The following is a 15,813-nucleotide window of genomic DNA, read 5'->3' as shown; positions in this document are numbered from 1 at the left end:
GAAAAAAATAAAAATAAAAAAAAGCACTGACCAGTCATTAAACAATTCATTCACGGCAATAATCAAAAGTGTGTGCAACGTTCGTCAAACTAGTCATAAATATAATATTTTATAAGAAAATTAAATATAAGGCTAATGAAGCATGCCCTTACAAAGTTTTAAAAAGACAATCATGTCTTTTAAAACTTAAATATAATTTAAAATTAAAATATACAGATAATATTATCCTTCATTATAATGTATGATCAATTTAACTATTTATAAAAAGTTGAAATAGTAATTATAAATTATAGATGAAATAATTATAAATAATTAGTATTAAACTTTGTTAGTAATTCATGATTGATTTAACTATTAAACATATGAAATTACAATTATAAAATATTAAAGTAATAATTGTAAATTGTTGATGAAATAATTGTAAACAATTAATGTTAAACTTTATTATTAACACATAATCAATCAATTTAACTATTAGATATATTAAGTTATAATTATAAAATGTTGAAATAATAGTTATAAATTACTGATGAAGTTGTTGTTAATTATTTTGTTGATGTAATTTTTTTATAGACGTTATTGTCTTTGCATCTTTTATTTCAAATTACATTCGGGGGAACTTGGATATGATTTTTAAATTTTGCTACACTTATTTATAAATAAATATACTCCATAAACCTATAAATAATGTTCCCATATTTTATTGAGTCAATCAAGAAAATAGTTAAATAATTTACTGATTTAATTGAATTGGCCTATTTTTTTTTTTTTTTACCGACAACTTTGAGATTAATCTCTTGATAGATTTGAGCACTATTTAAGAGGTTGATCTCTTCTAAGCAATGCTATCTATATACCCCCTCTAAGAATCAAACTACGAAATGATACTTTAGGAACTCACACCGCTACCGTCTATGCTATACTCACTTGGTAGATTGGCCTCATTTTTAATACTATATTTTTTTTTCATGTTTATACATTTCCTCTATTTCTAAATATAAGAAAAAATAACCAACTTAAATTGTTTAAAAATTTTGGTCAAGTATAATAATTGTGTTTGAAAATAAAAAATTAGGCTAAAATACCATTGTACTTAATCAAATAGTTTGAAAATATGATTAAGTTATTAATTTTATCTGAAAATATAATACATTTTTAATTTTATCTCTATTTAAATGAAAAATTTTTAAATTTGTATTACATTTTCTCTCATAGTTATGATTTTAAATATGGACGATATGGAAAAAATATAATTAATACCCAACTAAGTACCTTATATTACTTACTAAAGAATTCCTCTAAAAAAATACCCTATAATAAATACAGGAAGGAATACATATTACTACTTAAATTCTATACAAGACAAAAATTGTCTCCTCTTTTCATCATCCATCGACAAGCAATAATCAAGGTTATTGATTCCAAGGTAACTAATTTTTTTTGGGGATTTGATCATGACTCAAAAAGAATGCATTTGGCTAAGAAATATTTCCTCTTTCCTCCCATCTCTAAAGGTGGACTTGGTATTTGATCATCTCATCAAATGAATTTGGCTTTGTTAGCCAAACAAATTTGGAGGATTTTATTCTCTCAGCCATACTCCTTGCTTGGTAACACTCTTAGTATAAATATATATTAATCTCTCTAGTCACACTAAATTAAACTAATAAAAACCTTATAGTGTGTCATGGTTTTGGAAGGGTGTCTTAGACTCTTAGGACATTATTCTTAAAAATATGAAATGGCAAATAGGTTCTAGAGTTAATATTTTGATTGATCATGGGCTTTGGTGGAAATTGATTAATTGTAATTTGCTTAATAGGTTCGATATCAGCTTAGTGTCTGATCTCATGATACACAAAAACTCACCTTGTTCTTCCTTTACCTAAAATAGAGATATGATTCAACAAATCTATAGGCCTTAGGATGCTTAAACCATTCTCAAAACTCTTTTTTTTCTTGCTTTCTTTGGATGATAAACTAATTTGGTCACTAAGTTCTAATGGCTCTTATTCTATTAAAGATGGTTTCTTTTCCATCTGTAGGTATGAAACTTCTATCTCTAATGATTCCTTTTGGAATTTTCTATGGAAAATTAAGTTTCCACATAAGCACCTCCTGTTCGTATGGAAATTGATCCATTCAACAATTCCAATTAGAGACATTCTTCAAAAGCATCATTTGGATGCACAATCTCAATATGTGTTTGGATGTCCAAATTCTAAATCATTGATACATCTGTTTGATAATTGTAATTATACTAGACCTATATGGTTTGGTGATTTGTCTATCCACTCCTTAGATTTTGAGGTTGTTGGATTGTTTAACTAGATTGTTTCTATGTTGTCTCACTTATACAAGGATGGGCTTGATTTTCAGTTGAGAGTTATTATTATACTTCTCAATCTGATTTGGCAAAAGAGGAATCTTACATTTTATAATGGAATTATCCATCAACCTATTCAAGTATTGCTGAAATTTCATAGTCAATGCCACTATATTTTTTTATATGTCATTGGTATGGTATAAAGTGACAAAAGTAGTTCATCATGTATTTTCAACCCTTCTAGTTGTGCTTGGAATTGTCATCTAGTTGTTCCTCTACTTTGGAATTAAAATGCTAGCATGATCAAGATTAAAAGAGGAAGTAGTATTTGCTATACTACTTTCTCATATATCAACTTAAAACCTATCATGAGCTTTACTTAAATGTGCTCTTTATTCATTGAACATAACTCCTTTTTGTCTTGCTTTAGAGCCTTATTGATATGGATTAAGCATAGGACAGATCAAAGGTTCACTAATCGTTGTGGTTTTTCTCTGGTCTACTACAAAAAGAAGCTTTATAATTGTCTCTTGCAAAAACATCATTCTGTCTGGTCTTTGGTAATTGACATTAGTTTATTGCTCGAGAATCTTGGTGCTGTTTACTTTAATATTTCCCAAGGCAAATCTTGTTTTCTTTACCCCTTTAACTTTATGGTTCTTCAAACTTATGTTATGTAAGCTACCTTCATGTCATTTAATTGATCTTTATATAAGAAAAAAAGGGAAAATTACAACCAAGGACTGCTGGAGGATTTTATTTACTGACAAGTATAAAATAATTATGAAATTGTGCTAACGGATCAAAACGTAATTAATTTTTAGTGTGAAAAGACAAAACTGTCCCTCAATTTTTTTAAAAAAACTGCTTAGTCACCAGTTGCAAGAGCTCTGGCACTGGTGGCTGGACCACCCCCTCGAACCGGCCATTTGAGCTCCGATAGTGATAGCCAAACTGTAGCAGGAACTCCAACGCTAATCACCGGAGCGTAAGGGAGGCATATTATTTTTTTTAAGGTGGCCAAGGTCCGGCCACCGATGTTGAAGCTCCAGTTGCTAGTGGTTGAAGAGTTTTTTTAAAAAAATTGAGGGGCAATTTTGTTTTTTCACCTAAAAATTAATTAAGTTTTGGTTCCTTGGTTCTGCAGCATAATTTTATAATCATTTGGTACTTGTTGTAAATAAAATCCTCTAGCAGTGCTTAGATGTAATTTTCCCAAAAAAAAAATCAAGGGTGAAAAAGAAATAATGTTTGAAATATATTATTCTATGGTAAAAAAAAAAAAGCTGTGTTATATAAAGTTTAAAGTGACTTCTACACCCTGATTCTACCCTATAATATTCCTAGTTTTTTCAATATATACTATCAATATATTAATTATATATAAAAGTTGCACTAATTTTAATGTATTCATAAACTTTGATTAATACAATCCATGCCTCAAAATCAAGTGTGAAAAATTAGAGAAAAATCACCAATTAAGTGTTATTATTAACGTCAAATTGTTATTATTAACGTCAAATTAGTGTTGTATTTGTAATTTACTTTATTAGAATAAGTTTTTATGTTAAAGTGTATTTTTCTTTCAATAACCTTTTTTTGAAAAATATTAGGCACCTATACTAATAAGTAAGGCAATTTTTCTATTAAATCATTTTTCTAAAAAGCAAAATTCCTCCTTTGTGAGTTAACTGTAAACTCAGATGTTATTTGATGACGTGGCCAAAGCTACCAATCATTATCATGCTCAACAACATAAACACGCTTAAAATCCACGTGATGGGGTGGCTGACGGTTACAACATTGCCAAGAGCTCCTCAAACTTTGCCTAGCGAAGGTAGAGAAGGGCTTGCATAATGAGCAAGACAAGGACAACAACAAATGTGACTCTCAGGCAGCCTACTTTTTCAAGAGCCCTTGTCATCCTCCACAGAAGGTTCGAGATATTGTCATTGGTGTGCAGAATACTCAATAACAAATCAAGAAGCTCTTGATGGTATATATAGTGCTGAATTAATAAGATCTAATACATATAATTGAGAGTGAAATGGGAAGCTTAATTGGTAATTGTATTGTTGTAGCATATGAAAGAGTGTGCAAACAAGAAACTTTGAAGATGAAGATGAACAATGCATCGCTCCAGGAGTTCCAAGCCCAGAGTGCCTAGAAATGTGGAGCCTTCAAAGATTTTGTGCTCACAAGTTGAATCATTGGGAATGAATTGATGGGTCTCGGGTTGAGGAACTCGACGCTTTCGATGCATCTCAGACTACAACTCAGAGGATTTGCTTTTGATTGTAAAATTAGACGTTACTCGGGATGATTAGTGATTCAATTGTGGCTTAATTTCTTCTGGATTTCTTTTTCTTGTAATAATAAACTTGCTTCTTCTTGTTTTCGTCACTTTCATCAGCATCAATGAATGCTTTATGTCCCTGTAAATTCAACAGATCACTTCCTTCTTATTAATCAAATCGATGAAGATGAGCCATGTCGGCAAGTCAATAAGGAGGTTAGATCCCATTTGTTGCTGCCACATCATCAGATAACATCTAAGTTCATGGCAAACTAACAAGGGGAGAATTTTGCTCCTCAAAAAAATGATTTAGAAAAAAATGTTCTACTTATTAGTACAAGGTGTGCAATACTTTTTGAAAAAAAGTAAAAAAAAAAAAAAAAAAGCATTTAAACCCTACGTTTTTCTAAAAGTTTCACTTAACTGAACCGTGTGCTAATATGTTTGAAAATAATCTACATTCCTACACATTACATGGAACTAGTTCAAGAGATAACGATGGAATAGGGCCTAGAGTGATTAGAGTTCCATAGCTACATTCACGCAACTGATTCAATTTTGAATTGCATAGACTGTTAAAGGTGAAAGATATCATGTAGAAATTGTGGTGGAGCCTGATTGCAATGAGAGGTCAGCTACGGATTAAAATTGAGAGCCAAAGATGATTCTAATAACTGGTAGATTTTCAGCAAATAAAAAATTGGCTAGACTTTATTAAGTACAAACCTATTTATAAGACTCGTTTAATCAAATTATATGGACTAAAAAATGTACTTAAAATTAGTTAAAAGTCTTGATTTCTTAACAAAATTTATATAAAATTTCCTAATTACCTTTGCTTAAAAGATTATAGGTCATTTTTGCCCTTAAATTTTATTCTTAAAGTTTGTGAGTACCCTAAACTCGATTTTGATTATTTTTATCCCTAAACTTTCAAAATGCAATGCTTCATCATCCCACGTTAACTTGCCATAACATGTGGAGTGGGTCCTATCACTTATTATTGTTATTTTTATAACAAAATATGAAATTAAGGGTCACTTTTGTCTCTAAACTTTTTCTTTAAAGTTTGCAAATATATTGAAATTGAGACAAAAGTAATCTTTAACTTAATATTTTATTATAAAAATATAAAAAATAATGGACCCACTCCACCAAAATTAGACATTATCACATGTTAACAATGAGGTGATGAGGAGGCACATTTCAAACATTCGGGAATAAAAATGACCCAATGTCAAGTTCAGGCATCCCAAGAGTGAAGTTTATAAGTAAAAATAACCCTTAACCTTAATTAAAATTATTAACTTTACCTTTAAATCTAAAAATCAAACATGCCACTCAAATGAACCTATTGGAATACGTAGACATTTTTAAAATAACTCACTAATGCTTTTTTAAGTTTTCTAAGGTATCTTATATTAAGAACCTAGGAAAACTTTTAGAAAATGTTTTATATTAACAACCGAAGGGAGTAATTGAGGTGAAATGGTAGTAAAGGTGACAACAAGCAGTTATGGTAGGATGAACGGTGGTGTCACCTAAACGGACCTCAAATGGATTTTGTAAATGAACTGATCTCAGAACAACTAATCACAACAAAGGTGAAAGATTTGGCTGATTCGAGTAGAGGATCGAATTGGAATGTGCTTAACCTGATGATCTTAGAGGAAGCCAAATTGACTTTGTGGAACATTATGATACAAAAATCAATGGGGGAGAAGAAGATGGAAAGGATAAAGAGGCAGTGGCTTTACATGTGGCTTTTCATTTTTCTATGGGAGGAATCGGCCTGTTTTTGAGATTGCACAAATCAGTCCCCAGGACCACAGTTAAGATACACTTCATTTTTTTATACATACTTTAAGATACTTGAAATTTAAGATTATCACATAAAAACCTGCAGATAAACCAAACTCTTGTGAACTCTGGTTCCACCACTTACAGAGTCCGGTGGCCAGAGTAACTTGAAGAACATTTGGAGTGCAACCAACACAAGCAATAATAGATTGAAAGATGCAATGATACACAACAACAAGAAGCTTTATTCTACTAGGTGGGGTCAGTTGGAAAATGCAATAATATAATTGAATATAAATAACAATTGATGGATAGTACAGGGGGATGTACTAAAGCCGCCAACTACCTAACTTCCTTTGAAAATCAAGACAACAAGCTATCCTCTTCACATAAAGCAGAAGATGCACACGGTCTTTGACAGGGAATAGCAAATATAACCTCTATTTAGCCTGTCTGTTAACCTTCAGATATGGCAAGGCTCCAATGACATTGTCATAGTCACTCCTGCTGACTGCATGCTGTGATAGAGCATAAAATAAGAGTTAGACATTACAACGCTAACCTGTACAGTACTGGAAGCTGTGAATCTCATATTTTTACCCACCCAATCTGCTTCGAGCCAGAAAAAAAACTTTGAAGATGCAGAACAGTAACTTCAAGTCAAATGTCACCCATTTATGTGAATTCAAGTCAGATATCTAAATTCGACAACCGTATCTAAATTTAAAAGTTTCTCGCGAAGAAGTTCAATTGACTTTCATTGGCGGTGAGCTGAGCCTTTTGTCTAGTTCAGCCTGCGCCCCAGGCTCTATATGACCTTATCATGATGGAGTTGGATTTTCTCCTTTGCAAAGGAGAGCAAAGGAGAGACCAGTGCAGATCTGGACCGTTAAATTAGATTTAAAAATTTAAATTTGATAATTTTTAAAAATACAGATTTAATTTGAACGGTTTAGATTTGCAATAGAGAAAAAAGCAAAGGAGAGAAACCCACCCCTATCATGATGCATGCGTATGCTATAAAATCTTTCCATATTTATTTTTAAATAGTTGAGATTTGTTTATTTTGTAGAAATCCACACAAGTTGAATCTCTTTAATTAAGAATATGAAAGGACCACAACTTTAGTCATGATTTACTGAATAAAAACAATATATGATACAAATTGACTTCAGATGCCCAAGCGAAATGAGTTCTAAACACCTATATGAATTGGACTGAGCCTCCTATGGCTTCTCATGCATATCAAATTAGATGTCCCCAGGCATACAACTTATAAAGCCCTGCTCCCCTCCCCCTTTTCATATGAGTTTCTAAACTTCAGGTTCTCAGATAAGCACGTATGAGTTTACACTATCTAACCTGAGAAATCCACAATCAATTCTTTGCAAGACACAAAAAATTCCATTCTTGGTATGAACTTGATAAAGATGAAAAATAATAACAATTTCAGGGCAAGCCAATAATAAGAAATAAGAACCCAACTCAATTATGTGATAATTAATGTTTTTGTTCAATTGATCAGGCTTCACTGCAGATCACAATTCACAGATTATTTATAGATGTAACTAAAATATCAGTTTTTTGTTGAAGATTTATATTTTAAACATCACTTCCTTTCTCTCCATATAGAGAGAAAAAGACAAATCCTAATTTGCAAATGACCTCCTTCACAGAAAAGCCAATAGGGTGAACTCCTGACAGCTTTGAAAGTAATTATAAGAATTTTTTATCAAGATTACTAGAGAATGAGATTAGCATTGCCTTTATGCACCAACGAATCAACGCTAAACATAAATACATGGACAGACAGATAAATAACCCTAGTTAAACCTTACCGCAAATTACAAATAAAATAAAATCAAATAAAGCATGGGAAAACGAGTAAGGAGTGAAAATAAAACATAGCTTCCACAATTTATTTCTATGTGCAAAACCAAAAGCCATCCCCAATTCCGCATGCATAAAGGAGAGAAGCTTTCAACAACCAACCAGGAAACAATGAAACAAACAAAATAGCACCCCAAGATAAACAAGAAACAAAGCCAGATTGCAAGCACAAATGGAAATCAGTAAGGCAGAAGCCAATCAAAGTAGCAGAACATCTACCAATGAGTTTTGGCTCAGTAGTACTAGTTTTAAGGCTGAAGGATCCAAGTCCAAATTCTAGTCATATTGAAATTACCAAAAAAATAGTTAAACAACAAGAGCACACGGTCTAAAAAACTAAATGGATTGTATCAATACTATACAGATACTGGATTCTGCACCTTTGAAGTTGCTTCCTGGATAAAGCCAAATAACTATGGTCAAAGAAATCACGTCCCTAATAATGCCTTTTAAGTGATTTAAGATCATGTTGCAAGTTGCAACGCTTTAAGACGAGTAAATTTATGCGGAACGTCAGACCCAGAAGAAGCATTCAAGCCATATTGTTGAAGTAATGTTTGACTATCAAAAGAAGCATTTACCTTCAGAAATTAGTGTGAATGAAAAGACTCCTAAGCGAAAAGCACTAACTTCCCATACAAGAAAATGAAAAAAAAAATTCAAATAAACAGGTTTATGTGATATCAAATATACTTAAAAAATGATCCAACCTTTCACCCAAAAAAAAAAAAAATGAATGGATGAATGAATGAATGGATAAAAAGAGATCTTACCATTTTCGAGAGTCGTAATTTTCTCTTTGTGTTCTTCTTGGCCAGCAAATGCTGCTTTCCAGCCCTCCTGCGCACTATTTTTCCTCGACCTGTCACTCGGAATCGCTTGGCTGATGCCTATTAACGAAATTCAGATAAAATTTAACGAATAAAAGCATTTAAGTTCCCAATATTCAAAGAAAAACAGAAGCGAAAGGTAAAATCTATTCAATTTCCTTACAATATAACCACGAAAAAAGTGAAATCAGGAAATCCTATTTCACAATATGAAGCACCCACAAACACACAAAGGAATTAACCTTGTGAGTTTTCATTTTGTAGCCTTTAGCGGATACAACGGTGAGCGGACGAATCCTTTGGGAAAGAGGAGATACGGTACACTGGTTTAGGGGAAAAATTGAGCCACACCCAGAAATGCTGCTCAACGAAGTCAATTTCGTCTTGTTGAACGGAGCGAAGTGAACTGAGCCGAAAGAGACACGAGAGGAAGGAGAGCTTGGCGGAGGAAACCTGAAACCAAACGACCACATAGTCGTCGCCATCGCGCACGCCATTTTTATGGCTGTTACTCTTGGGAGGCTCTGCTACGTCTTGACTCTTGAGTCACAACTTGGGGTTGCGGATAAAGGCGAGGTTGTGCTTTGTGGTGCCCGCGCAGCTATCCGTTACCCGGGCTGGGTCATGAACTTCTCTCTACCCCTTTTGTGTGTGTGTGTGTGTGTGTGTGTGTGTGTTTTATTTTTTTTGGCCAGAACATCTCTTGTTTTTTTTTAATACACACATTTATTAGTTGAAAGGAATGATTTAAATATTTAACATGTTAATAATATTTTTTTATAAAATAAATAATATATATCTCTACATATCTTAATTTGACTGAAAATATATTTTTAAAATATTTATAAAATTAAGTATATAAATATTTTTCTTGATGATTTGTTATAGCGTAAGTTCTCAGCAATTTCAGAAAAAATATTTATTATGAGAAAAAATGAATGTGACATTTATTGAAAGAAAAATGATTGAAAATAATTTAAAATGATTTGAATATATACAAAAAAAAATTATGAAAGGCACCAATAAAAAAAAATGAAACAAATAATATTAAACTTTGTAAAGAGGAGTGAAGGAATACTTAAAAAAACATTAACAAAAGTTATTGAACAAACTTTTTAGTCAACAATATTCCTAAATTGACAAAAGAGCATAATGATATCATATAATTTATATAGCTGATCTTATCTATTAAAATAAAATTTGTTATTATTGTATTTGTTGTAGAGTATTGCAACTGAAAAAAATAGGAATAGAACATACAAAACTTTATAATTCCAATTAACAAAAACCTTGAAGTAACAATTCATCGAGATGCTTGTGTAAGGGGATTTAAATATGCTTACGTTCTTACTTTTGATCCTTAATTAGTAATTTCGTAAAAAAATAATCGCAATGATTTAATTCTGAAAAAAAAAATGATTAGCAACGTGGAAAAAAATTGCACACAAAATTTCTCCAATCATCAAGCCAAGACAAAATGGGCAAATTGACTGGCATGTTGTAAAAAAAAAAATTATTTACCAAAATATTACACATTTAATAATATTTATTAAGATATTATAAATTGAAAGTTTGCTTCATTGACACTAAGCTTACTTTTTGTTCATCCGTACCAAAATTGTATAACTTGGTTTGTGTGAGTCCAAATTTTGTACTAACAATTTAAAAAAAAAATGTGTCAGATGTAGCAGGCATTTTTCATTGTCTCCCTAATGACAATCTCTCATCACCCTAATGACTGGCCTAACATCTCATTACTCTCTCTTTATAATCACTCACCCTCCTCTCTTACAAACATCTCATCCACTTCTAATACTGATAATTTGACCTAACTTGATATGCTAGCTTGAATGATTTTAATTTGAATATCTAAAATTTTTATTATTAATAAAATAAAGTTACAATTAGATAAAAATTAAAAATATTAATTTTTTAAAATAAACATTGAAATTGATTATAAAATTAAAATAAAATAATATTTAATAATTTGAATAGTTGGGCTATTTTAAAAAATATTTACCAAAATATTAGAAATTGAAAATTGGCTTCCACGAGACCAAGTCAACATTTTGTTTTTTTTTTATTGTGTGAGAACTATATAATTTGGCTTGTGTGAAACTAAATTTTACATTAATAATTAGAAAAATTGTTTGTCAGATGTAGGCATTCTTACTATTTTTGCTCGCCCTAGTTATCCATTTCTCTCCATTTTCTATCTCTCAATAACTCTCCTCCCGTCTTACAAGTAGCACCACCACCTCTTATGCATCTACTATTGGAAAAATTTATCAGTTAGTACTTATAATGTTGACATGAACTTTATAACTCAATTTTTATATTTTTAATTGAATTCAGTTTTTAAATTTTGATTATTTTAACTTAATTCTTATAATTTTAAAATGACCCAAATATTCAAATTGTTAAATATTATTTTATTTTATTTTTATAATCAATTTCAATGTTTATTTTAAAAAATTAACATTCTCAATTTTGATCTAATTTTAACTTTATTTCATTAATAATAAAAATTTTAGATATTCAAACTAAAATCATTCAAGTTAGCTTATCAAATTGGGCCAAATTATTATCACTAGAAGTGGAGGATATGCTTGCAAAAGAGGAAGGTGAGTAATTGTAAAGAGAGGGTGAGGAGATGTTAGTCTAGTCTCCGGTAAGGAGTGTGTAAAGATAATAAAAAATGCTTGTTACATCTGACACATTTTTTTTAAATAGTTAGTATAAAATTTGGACTCATACAAACTGAGTTATGCAATTTTAACATGGAAAAACAAAAAGTGAATTTGGTGTCAATGAAGCCAACTTTGAATTTATAGTATCTTGGTAAATATCATTACATGTATAATAACATCTTATATTTTTAAATGAAACGAAGTAGCTTAAATTATCTCTGTTGATTCATTGTGCCTTTATGGTGTTTTTTGAATCTCCAAAAACTAGCTTACCTGATATTAACTAGACACAAATTTCCACCCAAGAAATGAGTTGTATTTTCATGATTCCATATTAATCAATGTCACGCTCGTTAAAAATTATAAAAAAATGCCACACTAATTTGCACGCGAAACAAGATTATCGAAGTGTGGCACATATGGCAAGTTCTCTGGGTGTCTTAAGCATGTAACTAGAGGATTAGATCATGTGTATGAAAAAACATCCGTTGGCAAAAGTTTGCCCTTTAAATGGATCCCTAGTGCCTCGAGGGATTAGCCTCTAGTACTCATGCTAGGGGATACCATGAAGAAATTTATAAAAAAAAAAAAATCCCAAAAAAAGTAATTTATCTAACTGTATATTTATTTTTTTTTTTTCCCCATAATTTTAGAAACATTGGTTCATATATCGACATCAACAACATCGATGCCATGAGCCTCTCAGGCTCTCTGGATCTGGCTTCTCACAAGCTGCTAATGCATTATATATTATATTGAATTCATTTTTTGAGTGCTAGCAGGGCTATTTGCTTTTATATTCTTCCCATAATGTAATCTGTGTTTCTCCATAAAATCCACAAATTTTTTTTTTTTTTTGCCAAGAAGATTCCACGTGATTCAACTTCTCCATATATTGTAAACCGGGAAGGAAAAAACATCAAAAATCTATTTCCTTACAAATGCTCAGCAAAAGAACTGAACATTGCAGCAGAGTCAAACTGGTCAGCTTCATTTCCATCCAATTTTTCATGGAAAACTTAACCTAGCGTTATACAACGGATTCCAATCACAACTCTAAGCCATAGAAGATTGGAAGTTTGAGCATCATTGTTTTGTCAATATGGCTACTGCTTCCCACTCCAAACCACAAATCACATCCTGCACAGGCAATTTATTAAAATCATTAGAAAATAATTCTCTACTTCTTTGTGCTCTTCTCTCTCTTCCATTGGATAAACAATTTAGTACAAAACAACAACAACAACAACAACAAGCCTTTATCCCACTAGGTGGGGTCGGCTACATGAATTGCAAGACGCCATTGAACAAAAATGAAATAATATCCTCAAGCAAATCATATAGGCTGCCATAACTTACCGATGGATTATGCCGGTCAATATCAAAGCAATTTATTGAACAGGGTTCTGCTAGCAGCTCTTTAGGTTCCTCACCTATGCAAATGTAAATGAACACCATAAATGAATAAAAATCAATCCCAGTTTAAGTTTCAAGTAGTTTCTTTGGAATATAAAACGCAACCACTCCATAAATATAACAATGTAAAATATTTGTGTTCCTGATCAATTAGCATTTTAACATGTTGCAACTTAAATACATACCTTGCTCGATGACAGCAAGGATTCCATCCTCTGAGCAGATCATGGCGGGTAAGATCTGGGTAGATGACATTTTAGACTTGGTGCAACGATCATACTGAACCTCCCAAACCTCACTTTCGGATACTGACTGGACTTCGTTGTCGCCAGCTCCTGTCCCTGCCATTGAAAGAATAATAGGTTGTTGCTGCCACCTGAGATCCCAAGCAAAAAGAGTACCTAAGGAGCCACCTGCCTGTAAAAAAAAAAAAAAATTATAATTCCAAAAATGTCAGAACTCAGAAGTAATGACAAAAAAAAAAAAAAATCTGACATTTAAATTTATTACAGAAATTTCTGAGTTTGCTGTGAAATCAAAGCAATAGATAGATTAAAATGGAGACATAGAAGCATATCGTAATTGCCATGGTGCAGTATGACACTCGTAATTGAAAACTTGCCAGGTTACTGCCCCTTTTTTTAAAAAATGGCTGTTTGCAGAATAATATGTATTTAAACACTAAATAATGAAAATGACGCCCAACAAAAAATAGAAAGGCCTTTTTAAGGAATAATATTAAAGAAAAAAAAAAGAATCTGAGGGGAAGTCAAGACTGAAAATGAGGAAGGGAGAGCATCAATCAACCTTGCAGAAAGTATCACAAGGTTCAGGCAAATAGCCAAGGGAATGAACAAAGCAAAACCAAATCAACGATGTTCAACGCTCCAATATAAGCAACAAGATCATTCAGAAGTGAACATTAGATAGTGGCTCACATTGATCATCATAGAAGACTTAACACGACAAGAAATAAGGGAAAAATAAGATAACCATCTTACTAGGCATGTGTGCTTTCGTGCTGGATGAATGTCAACAGAGTGCACAATCCCAGCAGTCATTTTTTGATCCCTGTAACACGACCATCTAGTGAAAATCTTCGCAAACGTAAGCTTACAATGGTATATAGTTTTAACAGATATAATATGCTTATATTTGCAATAATGGTATATCATATCAAACGAGTTTGACAGATTTCATACTCGTAGATATGTCCAGGTACATTACACAACAATAATTAAGCCCCAAACTTCCTACAAGCTCACCAAACGCATTAGCATCGTACCATACCAGGAAGGTTTATTAGCACATCTCTAGATATTATTCAAGAGCAGAAGCAATTTACGAAGTAGTGATAATATTAATTAATATAACGGCAATGTGGCTTATCATAATTATAATTGCTTGCCTATAGATGCTCCTTTTTTCATAGTACGCGGACAACTACAAGACTACCAAATGATTCAGCATGCTGTTCAGAAAGAAAAAGAAATGCAGGGAGGATATAATGACTCTCTATAGAAAATGCTAGTAGGCCACTGAAAAATTTGCTCACCAGTTACCCTTAAACTGCGAAACCGGCCCGCCGGGTTTTCTCTGGTCCCACCAATGAAGACTGAATCCATATCCACCGGTGGCAAACTCCACCGGCGATGCCCACTTAGCTGCCGTGTAGGACACCAGGCCACTGCTATCAAAAACCCGACGATAACTTACATTTGAATTCCCAACAGTGACCAAATTCACCCTCCCATCTTCCGCTACACTCACGCACTCCACCCCACCATCCATTAGATCAACGGATGAAATTGGTCCCCGATGCAGTTCTTTCTCTGGCACTGAAACTTCTGATTCCAGAGACGCGTCAGTGGAGTTAGAGAACAGGAAGTGGAGAGAACCAGCAAAAGTTGAGGCAGCAATGACCGTTTTCTGAAGGAACTGTGAGGTTTTGAGTGAGGAGACTCTGGAAGTTGAAACCCACGAAGAATGAGGTTCTAAGGATGCTGGATTTGGTTTGAAAGAGTGGATTTCGATGGAAGAAGCATCAGAATCGGAATCAAATGAAGCAAGAACCGCAAATCGATCGAATGGAGATAACGATGGTAGCCAGCGAACTGCATCGACGTATTTATATTGGGGAAGCCTCTGGATTTCTTGGCGCTCGGAAAGTGCTGTGACCGCCATTGCTAGGTTTTAGAGGGTTTTCCTGCAGACAGGGGGAGAGACAACGGTCCGAAGGAGAGAGGAAAAGAGTGGACTACTCATATTTAATTTTATTTATTCATAAAGACCCCGAATTAAGAGAAAATGACCTAACAGTTCTTTGGAAAGAAGATGATGATAGATAAGTCCGAATTTACAAAATCATACGGAAGTCCAAAGTTCTTAATTGTCCAAAAAAAAAAAATTGATGGACAAAAGTATCTTGACTTAGTTGCTATAATAGCTCAATCATAGATATTAAAAGATAAATTGTGAAAATTTAACTGTAAAAATTTCATTGATAGAAAAGCTTGTAAAGTTATAACATTCTTACTGATGTGAATTAATATTAAAAGACATTTA

General features: G+C 32.4%; 2 protein-coding genes across 2 annotated transcripts; both read right to left on the bottom strand.

The window, feature by feature from the left end:
- Window positions 1–6,644: 6,644 nt before the first annotated feature.
- Window positions 6,645–9,756, bottom strand: LOC129308332 (50S ribosomal protein L35, chloroplastic-like). Its single transcript, XM_054949415.1, has 3 exons — window positions 9,385–9,756; window positions 9,086–9,202; window positions 6,645–6,940 (listed from the first exon to the last, which is right to left on the bottom strand). The coding sequence occupies exons 1-3, from the start codon at window positions 9,637–9,639 to the stop codon at window positions 6,863–6,865; spliced, it is 450 nt and encodes a 149-aa protein (XP_054805390.1). The 5' UTR covers window positions 9,640–9,756; the 3' UTR covers window positions 6,645–6,862.
- A 2,951-nt stretch (window positions 9,757–12,707) lies between these two features.
- Window positions 12,708–15,486, bottom strand: LOC129309714 (nuclear pore complex protein NUP43-like). The gene is made up of 5 exons (XM_054951397.1): window positions 14,804–15,486; window positions 14,250–14,319; window positions 13,434–13,665; window positions 13,192–13,265; window positions 12,708–12,972 (listed from the first exon to the last, which is right to left on the bottom strand). The coding sequence occupies exons 1-5, from the start codon at window positions 15,430–15,432 to the stop codon at window positions 12,919–12,921; spliced, it is 1,059 nt and encodes a 352-aa protein (XP_054807372.1). The 5' UTR covers window positions 15,433–15,486; the 3' UTR covers window positions 12,708–12,918.
- Between the last annotated feature and the right edge of the window lie 327 nt (window positions 15,487–15,813).

This window comes from Prosopis cineraria, unplaced genomic scaffold (assembly GCF_029017545.1).
Source record: "Prosopis cineraria cultivar Desert tree isolate PC_DT_omini unplaced genomic scaffold, ASM2901754v1 PC4, whole genome shotgun sequence".
NCBI lineage: Eukaryota > Viridiplantae > Streptophyta > Magnoliopsida > Fabales > Fabaceae > Prosopis > Prosopis cineraria.
Note: the sequence above shows the minus strand (reverse complement) of the source record. Positions and strands in the feature narration are given on the sequence as shown.

Coding starts and splice junctions, on each gene's coding strand:
- LOC129308332 (XM_054949415.1), bottom strand. CDS start 9,639: ATGGCGTGCGCGATGGCGACGACTATGTGGTCGTTTGGTTTCAGGTTT. Junction 9,203..9,384: donor ACAAAATGAAAACTCACAAG/GTTAATTCCTTT, acceptor TTTCGTTAATAG/GCATCAGCCAAGCGATTCCG. Junction 6,941..9,085: donor AATTACGACTCTCGAAAATG/GTAAGATCTCTT, acceptor GCTCTATCACAG/CATGCAGTCAGCAGGAGTGA.
- LOC129309714 (XM_054951397.1), bottom strand. CDS start 15,432: ATGGCGGTCACAGCACTTTCCGAGCGCCAAGAAATCCAGAGGCTTCCC. Junction 13,266..13,433: donor CCTTGCTGTCATCGAGCAAG/GTATGTATTTAA, acceptor ACATTTGCATAG/GTGAGGAACCTAAAGAGCTG. Junction 12,973..13,191: donor TTGACCGGCATAATCCATCG/GTAAGTTATGGC, acceptor TTGCCTGTGCAG/GATGTGATTTGTGGTTTGGA.